Below are 13,325 nucleotides of genomic sequence, written 5' to 3'. Positions count from 1 at the left end.
CCATCCTTCATGTTGACTGTGCTTTCAATGTTGTTATGGAAAGGGGTGATTGGTTGGTTCCTGTCACATGACCTGCGGTGCGTTTGCGGCATTCTGAAAAGTGTAGATTTTTTTCATCTTGTTGCGCCTGGTAAAAAATTTGCGCGTCGCTTCAATTATGAGCGTGCTTGCCGCGCGCCTACATTTGAACAAACTTGAGCGCGCAAAAGACGCGATATGTGAACGGCCTCTGGCGAGCTAGCTCATATCAAGCCACGAGCGACTGGTAGCACGCGAGAGACGAGTTGGAGACCCCTGATCTAGCGCTCCGCTTTGTAGGCTACAACTCCATACTTTTTGCTACTTTGTAACAACTTTCTGCGGCCAGCGTTTCTGGAAATGAACGAGGGTAAACACTTTTTTAGATCTGTCACCTGACTAAATGAAATTTAAGACCTAGGATGAAAATCTGGCCGTTTTTAAGACTTTTAAAAATACGGGATATTTTACGGGAAAATACTAAAACGGGAAGACAGCGGGAAAAGAGTTAAAATACGTGAGAAACCCGGAAAAAACGGGAGGGTTGACAGCTATGGTCCACAGGCGAGTCCAATCCGACCTGTGGGATGATTTAAGAAAAATAATTATTAAATAACGTAAAAAAACAAAAAAAAACATTCACTATTTATTAGATCAGTACACTGCAACAACAACAAAAAAAAACTACTTTTCACAAGAAAATACCATTTCAGTCTTTCTACACAGAATTTAACCTTTAATTTAGTGTTACTTGCCTTTTTTTTTTCTTTTTTTTTGTGAAATTAATTTGTGAAAATTGTATTTTTGCATTTTTTTCACTGTGTGATCTATTGATATTTTATCTGTTTTCATGACTTTTTCAAAGCAATAATGACATGCACAGGTACAAAAATTGTATTCCTGAATCTTACCACTTAATGTTTATTAGATATAATCCGTTAATACTAACTCTTTGCTTTCTGAATTTGACAGAGAAGCCAGTCTGTAAACGAAAACACTTTTTTATGGCCAGCTTATGTTAATATGGAAGCAGCCTCTGTATAAGCTTCAGAAGATTGTGTTTTCCATGTGCACTTTGCATGAATTCCTCAAATTCAGTCAGCATATGCCGACCTTTAGTCCAGTTTTCAACCTAAAATGAGACTGACACCCCATAACTTAGACCAGTTAAAACAACACACCTAAAAACTCTAGATAAAACCTGTTATCTTTCCTCAAAAGCGCATTCAGAATACAGATCCGAAGCATCCGTCACAGTGTCTGGGACGTCATGGTGTTTCGTGATTGTCCATTTTCAGCCTGATTTCTCTTCTCAGCTGTTATTGATGTCTTGATTAGATCATACAGAACATTTGCTGCTCTTTCAATAAAGCTCCAGTCTGGACCTTCTTGCATTAAGGTGGATTAGAATGGCTCAGACTTGTACAGGCAGTTCCTCTTCACGTCCCATTGAACGAGACTGATGCGCCGGCTCAGAGTCCGGACAGAAAATCAATGCTACATGCCGAATGACTTCCATCAGCGGTTAACCAGCACTGCCACTTTCAGTTTTAGAGGACGTTTCTTTAATCAAAGTTTGAATTATTCAAAGAGAGGTTGTGCGTTACTGTTATTTATCATTTGTCTATTATATTGTACATGATTTTAATGGATTGTTAATGGATGCTGCATATGTTCGCTTGGATGATGATTTTTATGAAAAGCATGAAAAAAATCCTGTTTCTAACAGGACAATCACATCTACGTTTTTGATGATGTTTTAATACAACTGTAACACTGTGTTGACAAAAGGTTCATTCAAATGGTTCATTAAACAAGCAAACAATGTATTCAAGTCAACATAAAGGCTGGGTGATATTAATAATAAATATATATATATAATGTATGTATGTATGTTTGAAACATATGAAAATATATAATGCTGTGCTGAGAAATCTATGAACTTTGTGATGGCACAAATTAATCACTGAATCAATTAATTGAAATTGACAGATTGAACCAATGCACGGAAATTAATCAAACTTATCAACGCTAATGTTGTTGTAGTTTTTTTTTATAGTTTATTTTTTATAAGAATACAAAAACTATTAAATAAATACACAGAATCACAAGACAATGAAAGAATGTGAAACTAGTCTAATACAATTTTTTTTAGGAAACTTAGCAATAGTTCTTCTAAAAGTGAAAATGTTGTCTTTGTTTATGCATCCAGTTCATACAGGTTCGACGTTCACACTGTAAATGATGGCAGAATTTTCACTTTTGGGTGAACTAAGAGTTTAATGGCCAACTGGAAATCAACAATATTCATAATAAACAAAGATCATTGTGAATGGTATATTAGGAATTTTAGATGAATCACCCAGCCCTCTGCAAGAGTTGTGGCAGATATTCTCAGGCTCTCCTCCTTTACTCTTTCCCTTCAGGCCCGTTCAACCATCTGAAGTCCAGTCTGCTGGGATCGACCTCAGACTCGAACCTGAACAAATACAGCACCATCAACAAGATCCCGCTCATCGCTCTCAACTTCTCTGAGGCCAACGATAAGAAAGCGCCTTCCCCTCCGTCCTCAGAGAAAACCATCATCGCACCAAAGGTCAAAGACCGAACACACAACGTCACAGAGAAGGTCACGCAGGTAAGACTGTAACGTTGAACGTGAATTTAATCCAACCCTATTTACTTTCTTTATACATGTTTCGGGTCTCATTGTGAACGATTCCTTTGAAAATTGCTCAGCAAACCTGCATTTATATGATCAAAAACACAGTAAAAACAGTAATATTGTGAAATATTATTACAATTTAAAATACCCGTTTTCTGTGTGAATATATTTTAAACTGTAATTTATTCTTGTGATGCAAAGCTGAATTATCAGCATCATTACGCCAGTCTTCAGTGTCACATGATCTTTCAGAAATCATTATATATGATATTAGGACGACAAATATTTCTTATTATCAATATTGAAAAAAAGTTGTGCTGCTTCATATTTTTTGTGGAAATCGTGATACATTTTTTCAGGATTCTTTGAAAGTTCAAAAGAACAGCAATTATTTGAAATAGAAATTATTTGTAATTTATTATAAGTGTCTTTACTGACACGTTTGAACAATTTAATGTGTCCTTACTGAATAAAAGTATTCATTTCTTTAAAAATAGAAAATAAAACGTACTTTTGGACTCTAAATCACAAATAATTCAATATAATATAATATAATATAATATAATATAATATAGTACCCGATATAGGGCTTTTAAAAGTGTGAAATGAATGTGAATGCTGACAAATAGATAGTATAGACCCACTTGGTTATGAACGTTTCACATTGATTTTAACAGAGTAAAATCAGTTGGTTTCCCTTCATGTTTTTCAATAAGGCCCTCAGGTGAGGATGTGCTTTTGCTTTATTTCTCCTCCATGGAGTTTGAGTTAGTCATTGTGTCACGAGCGTCATTTATTTGAAATATTGCATGCGTCAAGCGCTTCCTGATTCGATTGGAAACCCAATAGTCTTGTGAACGAGCACAAACAAACTGTAACAAATCCTCCTGCATAATTTCACTACTACACGTCGTTTATACATTAAATGATGCTAACAGACACAAGTATGCAAATAAATGCTAATGAGGATACTACTTAACCTAGGGGGTATTAATATGAGAGCAAGAATACAGGGCAATAACCTGTAATTATTGTTTGAATCTTCTATACCCCAGCCATATTTAGCCTCTTTTTCTGGCACCGAAATGCATCAGACGAGCATGCGAGCATGAAGATGGATTTTCTACCTCTGGGAAATGTATTATATATATTTATATCCAAATATTGTCAAAACACGATTCAGTAACACTGCGACAGTTTCTGTGTGAGAGACCAAGTGTAAATTGAACTTCCCCTTTTAATCCATGGAAGACAGATTGAGCTGCATGCATAGCTAGACAACATTTTAAAGGTGTCATGAACTGCATTTTTTATTATTATTAATTATGTTTCCTGAGGTGCACTTTTAATGTTAGTATGTTTTTTTACATAAAAAAAATCATATTTTTGAAATAAGGATATTTTCAACTCTGATTTTACCCCTCTGGTTTGAAGGGGCGTGTCTGCTGTGAGAAACGCCCACTGCTGTGATTGGCCGACATCTTTGCATATGAAATAAGTGTTACATGTGGAACTATTTAGTTCTGCTCCCGTCGCATGAAAGATTGCAACGCTTGAATGCAGCGATCTCATAATTTCAACTCGATTTCTGCACTCTCACGAATGCTTTCATCATAACGTACAGTGCAAACACGATGTAAATAAGAGATTGATTGTGCAGTGTAGACCGCATCATTTATTATATCGGCGATAGTCCAGAACTCAGTCTGACAGCTCCAGCGAATATAAAGGGAGCATTCTTTGATCGCTTTCTGTATATAGTTTAATCACAATTTTAATAACAGATTATTTTCATGCTACTAAGGCTACATTAATCTGGACACATTTGAAAACTCTCTCCGTCCACACTAGCGTTTTCCGACATTTCAGTTTGGATGAGAAAGGTTTGGAAAACTCCTGATAACGCTAAATTCACCGTACTGTGCATGCGTAAAACCTCACTAAAGCTCACTGAGATAATACAGACGGAAAAATAAATAATAAAGTTATCGTGTAGTTCTTCTGACAGGATCATTTTATTTAGCAAAATATCTCAGCATTCACTGATGCGTCAGGTCGCACTCACTCACCATTATATGTTTGGTCTAAAGCCCGACTGCTCTCATGTTTTGCCGCAGGACAGCAAGTGTAAGTACATTTTCTGTCATCTTTGCAGGACTGTGATATGAAGAGTGTTATATATTTATATATATATGAAGAGTGAAGATATTTTAGCAACAGTGTGAAAGTGAATAGCACATAACAGGCACAATACTGGTATAAACATGAATATCTATTGGTACAATATGCGTCACATGACTAAACTTACGTCATCGTTTTTAAATACCTCCGTATTTCAAATGTATCCACTTTGGAGAGCGTTTTCAAAAAGCTTTATTTTCATTAATTAAAACTCTCAGTGTGGACGGAAGGCCAAAACGGAGAGAAAAAGATGTGTTTGAAAACGAAAACGTATTAGTGTGGACAAGGCCTAAGAGAAATAATGTGAAGTTGACTGTTTAGTCACTGGCTTGATGTACTGATACATAAACAGCAATAAATTGTTTTGAGACAAAGATCATCTGACTGTACATGAATCACTATAAATATGAAATCACAGATTAGGCGTTAGAATTAACACGGTTACTTACGGTCTGTCCATATCTTACAGTAAAAGTCTGTTTGCAAATTCTGCGCCGAAATTCTGACTGATTTACCAAAGAATCCAGTGAAATGCACCGAACAAGCAAATAATGCTCTACTGAGACATTCACGTAGATTAAAATAAATAATCACTTTCCTAGCATTCGGATCCTTTGGAAGGTAATGTTATTGTTAGTCCTCTCTGTATCTCTCTTCTCATCTCACTAACGCTCCAGTGGGCGGGGCTAAAGACGTGATGATGTAGAAGTAGGCGTTGATCTGATTCTGCAGAGGCGGTCTTTCCTCGCACTATTACGTCATATTGTGACAAAATCTGAGACAAGTCATTTTCGGAGTTTGGTTTCAAAGCTGTTTTTGGACTAGGCAAGGAAGTTTTGAGTTCTGAAACTTACAGGATGTTTTTATAGTACAGTGACCTCTTACATGTCAAAACATCAAGGAAAATTTGATTTTTCAATTCATGAACCCTTTAAGGCACCACAGGCACGCTTCCGATGCAAATCATGTTTTAAATGAGAAGATCTTTTTTGGCAAAGTCTAAGGCAACACTGCATGTGTTCATTGATAAATTCCAAAAAGGTATTGCACGTAGAAACGTTAATTCTAAGTATACTACCTTTCTTGTGGAAAAATCAAGGTTAGTGACTTCTGGAAATATCCTTCAAGGAAAGTCAAAGTCATGGCGCTGTAAGGCTGTAACATAGAGTACTGGGTCAAAGCTCGCTGTAAATGTGTCCGCCTCTCGGCCAGCCGGGAAGGAAGTCAATGACAGCCCATCAGAAGTCCTCACTTCAGAAGCTGACTCGTTCACTGCGGTCATTTAACTTGTCACGTCTGAGTGATTCTCACATTGCCGTCCCCGACCTGCTTGGAAGTATGAGAGCCTGCAAGAGAAAAAGATACATAATTCATTACTTTCTTAGAAGAGAGAAAGAGAGAGAGAAATCAACTACGGCAACTGATCACTGCTGCTGCCGTCATCATTTCTAATAAAGTATTTATCAGGAAAAGACACCTCATTTGCTGACTGTCAAAGTTGGTTAAACCCTGCAGTAAGGTGTGTGTGTGTGTGTGTGAGTTCATTTAGAGTTCAATTACAGAGACACAATGCTGGATTACAGACTATTATCATCCTAATGTTTTTACCAAGGGACTTCTGCTGTTCAATAGCTTTGCAAAATTGTGAAATTAAACCCCAGTAGTGTCTTGATCTTTCTATTCAAGCTTCGACAAAACTGAGGTTCTGTTCTAAGGGTCACAGATAGCAGAGAAAAACAATGCTTAATGCAATTAATTAATTTCTACTAAGTGTTATTTTTTTTATTAATAGTTTGAATTCGTTTTTATTTATATATTTTCTGTTTTCAGTTTAATTTAATAATAAAATTAATGCAAAATGATATGTTGGTGTCCAAGATTCTAGGCACAAAAGTGTCACAATACAAAGTTCCAGAACTGCTTTGAAAATGCTAAACAGCTACACAGAGATGTAAGACACTATACAATAACAGTAGAGATTTTGTTTTAATTTGATAATTAGTGTCTATTTATTCTTTAGGTATTTTTTTATTATTATTTTAGCTATTATTTTAGCTTTCAAAAGTAAATTCCACTGCTGTGAGAATCTAAATTTACTACCCGTTTCATGAATTGCATTAAGGCAAAGGACGTCCGATTTCTTGAATAGCGTAAATCATATCCCAGTATGTGGAAAACAAGGTTTTATGAAGTCTTGTGCACCGTTATGTCCTTGAGCAGAGTGCTCAGATAACTTCAGAATCAACCTGAGATGCATGACAACTAGACTTTATAATCCAAAAAGCTACTGTATATGTAATGTGAGCATTTCTGACAGCAGAGACGGTCTGTACTGTGCAACTATAGAGAAATAAATGAATATTTATGTCATGCTCTGAGGCTCCCTGACACAGTGCACTTATGAAATGTGAAGGAACTCGGTTGTGCTGGCGCTTTTCATGAAATATTGCATCAGCTGGCAAGAAACAGATGACAACTACAGCGAAATATATGTGAAACTGCACGGTGAAACTGTCACATACTGCATTATGATGATGGGCCTGTGCACATGTAACTGACAGCTGTCAAGTAATGCAATATAAACAGTTAATGTGAGAGATTTTTAATAATCCAGAAATGTTTGGATCTCAATTTTGAAATGCACAAAGCAGCATTTTTTGGGGAAATGCACAAATCAGCGAATTGTTTACCACACTTCCACCATCAACAGTGCACTGGCTACTGAAAAACTGAAGAATTTGAACTAAAACTGAAACGTTTACATAGAACTATACAGTATATTTAAATGGTAGTATTTACTTTTAAATTGGAAAAGTTTGAAAAGTTATACTCAACCTCTGTACTGTAAAAAATAAATAAATAATAATAAAGAGTGAAAAATTATACATAACTCAACTTCGTTTTTGTTAAACTATAAAAATAATCAAATATAGATGCTAGCTGCAATTATCAGGGTCAAGCACCACAGAAGCAGAATAAGGAGCTAAAAATCAAGGCAGCGAGCATCAGACAAATAAATACATAAATACAATCACTTGTAATTTGACTATTACATATTACCTTTGAATGTAATTAACTTCTTTCTGTTATTATTATTATTATTATTATGCAAATAATAATAATAGTTGTGCATATGTGCAAATAGTTTAACATCTAATGCAGATGGAATGAAGTTTATAATTGTAATAATGATAATTAGTTCTGTCATGACAACTCTCGCAGTGTTTGGCATTGGAAAGGACAAGACAATGTTTGGTCTTGGTGGAATAGATCTGCTGCTGCTGCTGCTGCTGCTGCTGCTGCTGCTGTTGTTGGTTATTGCTGCTGCTGCTATTGGTTATTGCTGCTGCTGGTTATTGTTGCTGCTGTTGGTTATTGCTGCTGCTGTTGCTGTTATTGCTGCTGCTGTTGGTTATTGCTGCTGCTGTTGGTTATTGCTGCTGCTGTTGGTTATTGCTGCTGCTGGTTATTGCTGCTGCTGCTGATATTGCTGCTGCTGCTGTTATTGTTGCTGCTGATATTGCTGCTGTTGGTTATTGCTGTTGCTGCTGTTGGTTATTTCTGCTGCTGCTGTTATTGTTGCTGTTGGTTATTGCTGTTGCTGCTGTTGGTTATTGCTGCTGCTGCTGCTGATATTGCTGCTGCTGCTGCTGCTGATGATATTGCTGCTGCTGCTGTTGGTTATTGCTGCTGATATTGCTGCTGTTGGTTATTGCTGCTGCTGTTGGTTATTGCTGCTGCTGTTGCTGTTATTGCTGCTGCTGTTGGTTATTGCTGTTGCTGCTGCTGTTGCTGTTATTGCTGCTGCTGCTAGTGTTATTGCTGCTGCTGTTGGTTATTGCTGTTGCTGCTGCTGCTGCTAGTGTTATTGCTGCTGCTGCTGCTAGTGTTATTGCTGCTGCTGTTATTGCTGCTGCTGCTGCTGTTGCTGTTATTGCTGCTGCTGTTATTGCTGCTGCTGCTGCTGTTGCTGTTATTGCTGCTGCTGTTATTGCTGCTGCTGTTATTGCTGCTGCTGCTAGTGTTATTGCTGCTGCTGCTGCTGTTGCTGTTATTGCTGCTGCTGCTAGTGTTATTGCTGCTGCTGTTGGTTATTGCTGCTGCTGTTATTGCTGTTGCTGCTTTTATTGCTGCTGCTGGTGTTGTTGATTATTTCTGCTGCTGCTGCTGCTGCTGTTGGTTATTGCTGCTGCTGCTGTTGATTATTGCTGTTGCTGCTTTTATTGCTTCTGCTGTTGTTGTTGATTATTTCTGCTGCTGCTGCTGCTGCTGAGCAAGTACAGGACTTGCTACTGCCAATACATACACAACACACTGCTGTGAGCAAGTAAGACATGCTGCTGCTGTAACATATAGCATACATGAATTACCCGTAGCAGATCTATACCGGTGGAGCTGGGGAAGGTGGAGCGTTTCTGAAAGTGCGCTGCAAACTGCTACAGCAAATGCTGACCAAGTATTTGAAGGTTGGGCAGTGAGCTCATTGGCTATTGATACAGCAGGAACCAATCAGCTGTGTCCTATAGAGAATGATGTGATTGCAAGCAGACTGAGTTAAGGATCTATCAGCCTGCGCCATCTAGAGTTTCATGACAGAACTTTGTAGTTATTATTCTTCTTCTAAATAAACTCCATTCCATTTGCATTAGATGCTAACCTTTTTGCACAAGTGATTCTCCACTGGTTTAGTATGTTTCTCTATCAGGACAGACCTGTGATTATGTACCATGCAATACTCACGTTTTTGCCCGCCTCTCCTGTTCCAGGTCTTGTCGCTGGGCGCAGATGTGCTGCCGGAATACAAGCTCCAGACGCCACGCATGGATAAGTTCACCATCCTTCACTACAGCCCATTCAAAGCAATGTGGGATTGGCTCATCCTGCTGCTGGTTATTTATACAGCCATTTTAACCCCTTATTCTGCTGCCTTCCTGCTCAACGACATCGAGGAGCAAAAAAGACGGAAATGTGGCTATTCCTGCAGCCCTCTTAACATGGTGGACTTAATGGTGGACATCATGTTCATCATCGACATCCTCATAAACTTTCGCACCACGTACGTGAACTTGAACGAGGAGGTGGTGAGCGATCCGGGGAAGATCGCCATCCATTACTTCAAAGGCTGGTTCCTTATAGACATGGTGGCGGCCATTCCCTTCGACCTGCTCATATTTGGATCAGGATCAGAAGATGTAAGTGACACCAGAACTTAATCAGCTTCCATTTGGCTGCCGGTGTAAACTAGGGATCTTAAACTCAAATTATCAATTGGCAGGTGGTGTTCTCCTTCTCATTGGCACAGTTATACACTTAACACGCACACATGCAGCCAAATTTTGTAATGGATGTGAGCATACAGGCCTGTTTTTGTTGTCAACAAGGCTACTATTATGTATTTACATTTCTGCAATTATGAGGCAAGTTTTTTAATTAATACAACACTTCAAATGTTTGGGGTCGGAAAGATTTAGTAATGTTTTTGAAAGAAGTCTCACCAAGGCTGCATTTGTTTGATCAAAAATACAGAAAAAAGTTTAATATTGTGAAATTTTAATACAATTTAAAATGACTTGTCTATCTGAATATATTTTAAAATGTAATTTATTCCTTTGATGCAAAGCTGAATTTTCAAACATTTTGAAAACAGTTGAAAACCCTGATAAATTCTTTGACGAATAGAAAGTTCAAAAGAACAGCATTTATTTGAAAGAGAAATCTTTTGTAACATTATAAATGTCTTTACTGTCCTTTTTGATCAACATAATGCATCCTTGCTGAATAAAAGTATTAATTTCTTTCACAAAAAAATATCTTGCAGACCACAAACTCTTGAACGATGGTACATGCATTTGGCAGATGCGTTTATCCAAAGCAACTGACAAAGCATTTAATATATCTGGGATTTTATGATAACATGCATGTACACCAGAAATCAAACTCATGAACATGGCATCACAATCACCATATCAGTTGAGCTACAGAAACATTTGGAAATAGGCTGTCTGCTTTAAGAGAACAACAGAAAAACATTAAAATCAAGTTTTAAAAAAAACTTTTAGGGAAAAACAGGTCTCGCATGCCAATAGTTTAAGACCTAAACTATTTGTTTACCCATTTATTTATTTAATTCATTGTTTGTACTGCGTCCATTATGTAGATCCGATCAGATCTAGCGTTTTGCAGAGGTCAGAAAGCTTTTAGCGCTGGTGGGCTGCTGATTCTTCTTACAAACACAATACAAATATTTCAGTGAATCAGGGATTACAGTGTTGTTTTCCACCCTTTTTTCTTTTTTGAATGGCCTTCATTTCTGAATCCATTTATTTGGATTAGTGGCTTACCAAAACTCGAGTCAATGATTATGGTGAGAGAGAGAGAGAGAGAGAGGAAAGAGAAAACTGATGTTTGAACAGCTTACAGGCTGAATCATTGGCACGCCGGTTGGCTTGTTTCCTCGTGTGTTTATGTAGGCACATCCGTCAATGGCCTATCATGAGCTCTTGGCACATCCCAGCATATGGTTTCCTCGGTTTGTGGTCTGTTCCAGTGACAGCAACTCTGTCAGAGCCATATACAGCCTAAGGACACCAGAAACAAACACAGTGGCTTTTAAAATATTAAAGAATGGAATTATAGATTAAGACCTACTGGAAATGTCATTATTTGATGGCATGCTGTATATTTTTAGACGATAGAGGGGTTTTGATGCTTGGTCTTGCTAAGTATATTGCTTTCGTTCAGATCAATGTTTCCCCAGAGGTCTCGAATTCGCACAGTTGTTCTGAAAAGGGCCATCGAGCTCCAGCCATCCAACAGCATTGAAGATCACCCAATTAACAAAGCTCACGCTCTCAGCATCTGCGCTCGTTTTCACTGGAGGCGCTCTCACATCTGTCTCTGGTCACAACTAGGGATGGGTGATATAGCTAAAAAAAAATCTTCATATTTATGTATGAAGTGTCTGAAATGTCTGAAAAGTGTGATTTCTTTTTTCACAGGAATTCAAATGTCAAATTTTTCACAACCAAACAGTGAGTGTAGTAGATTAAAAATATTTAATTAAAGCTAAAATGATTAAAGGCATGGTTTGCACACTATATCCTACAAGATTTCTGTAAACATTTTCAATTTGCACATTAATCATTGAAATCCAGTTTTGGATCAATACGCTGTTAAAACAGAAAAGTTTGAACTGATTCACACAAACTAACCAACATTAAATAGTCTGAATCTAATTGAACTTGAATGAATGTTTGGTTGGAATTATGGTTTCTCTGATTAAAAAAAAAAATCTATTTCAAATATTTCAGACCAAATACACACACATACAGTACCGTTCAAGTTTGGCGTTGGTACGACTTTAAAAAATACTGTCACATCTTTGTCTTTACTGTCGCTTTTGATCAATCTAATGTATCATTAGTGAATAACATTACACAAATGAGACATGACTGCGCCACTGAGGATGCTTTATGGTGAACTGATGCCTGTGTGGTCTGCCAGATAGATATGATCTGCTAGTCAGCGGTCAGACAGCGGTGTGTTTGTGCACTATTTAGGGAATGAGTGGGTCAGGCTGATGGCAGGTGGTTTTAGGATGCATCTCAGTCACAGCACTCAGATGAAAAACTTTGGGTCTCTGCAAAACCCACTGGCGACGACCACAGCTTGCACAAGCCCTTATTATATTTGACATTTGTACTTATCAACACAACATGCATGAGCATATAGTCATACACATTGACTCACATTTTTACCATTACGCATACCGTCATCAGGACATGTGTGTTTGATGGATAATTATGTTGACTTGACATAACACGTTAGCAAGATGTGTTAAAACATATGCTAGCATCATGCTAAAGAATGCTAGTAATGTGCTAAAGCATGTTAGCAACATATACACTCACCTAAAGGATTATTAGGAACACCATACTAATACTGTGTTTGACCCCCTTTCGCCTTCAGAACTGCCTTAATTCTACGTGGCATTGATTCAACAAGGTGCTGAAAGCATTCTTTAGAAATGTTCGCCCATATTGATAGAATAGCATCTTGCAGTTGATGGAGATTTGTGGGATGCACATCCAGGGCACGAAGCTCGCGTTCCACCACATCCCAAAGATGCTCTATTGGGTTGAGATCTGGTGACTGTGGGGGCCATTTTAGTACAGTGAACTCATTGTCATGTTCGAGAAACCAATTTGAAATGATTCGAGCTTTGTGACATGGTGCATTATCCTGCTGGAAGTAGCCATCAGAAGATGGGTACATGGTGGTCATAAAGGGATGGACATGGTCAGAAACAATGCTCAGGTAGGCCGTGGCATTTAAACGATGCCCAATTGGCACTAAGGGGCCTAAAGTGTGCCAAGAAAACATCCCCCACACCATTACACCACCACCACCAGCCTGCACAGTGGTAACAAGGCATGATGGATCCATGTTCTCATTCTGTTTA

The 13,325-nt window shown here is 37.9% G+C and overlaps 1 protein-coding gene across 1 annotated transcript in view; it reads left to right on the top strand.

Annotated features, from left to right (window-relative positions):
• LOC311297957 (potassium voltage-gated channel subfamily H member 7) overlaps positions 1-13,325 on the top strand; it is a gene marked incomplete at its 3' end in the record, with an annotated part of 99,930 nt that overhangs the window by 50,435 nt on the left and 36,170 nt on the right. The window contains exons 5-6 of the mRNA XM_084420470.1: positions 2,445-2,656; positions 9,631-10,056. Coding sequence (XP_084276596.1) covers positions 2,445-2,656; positions 9,631-10,056 — 638 coding nt within the window. The remainder of the gene's footprint in view (positions 1-2,444; positions 2,657-9,630; positions 10,057-13,325) is intronic.

Source organism: Rutilus rutilus, assembly GCF_951802725.1.
Source record: "Rutilus rutilus genome assembly, chromosome: 10".
Taxonomy (NCBI): Eukaryota; Metazoa; Chordata; class Actinopteri; order Cypriniformes; family Leuciscidae; genus Rutilus; species Rutilus rutilus.
This window is presented reverse-complemented; position numbering and strand designations above follow the sequence as displayed.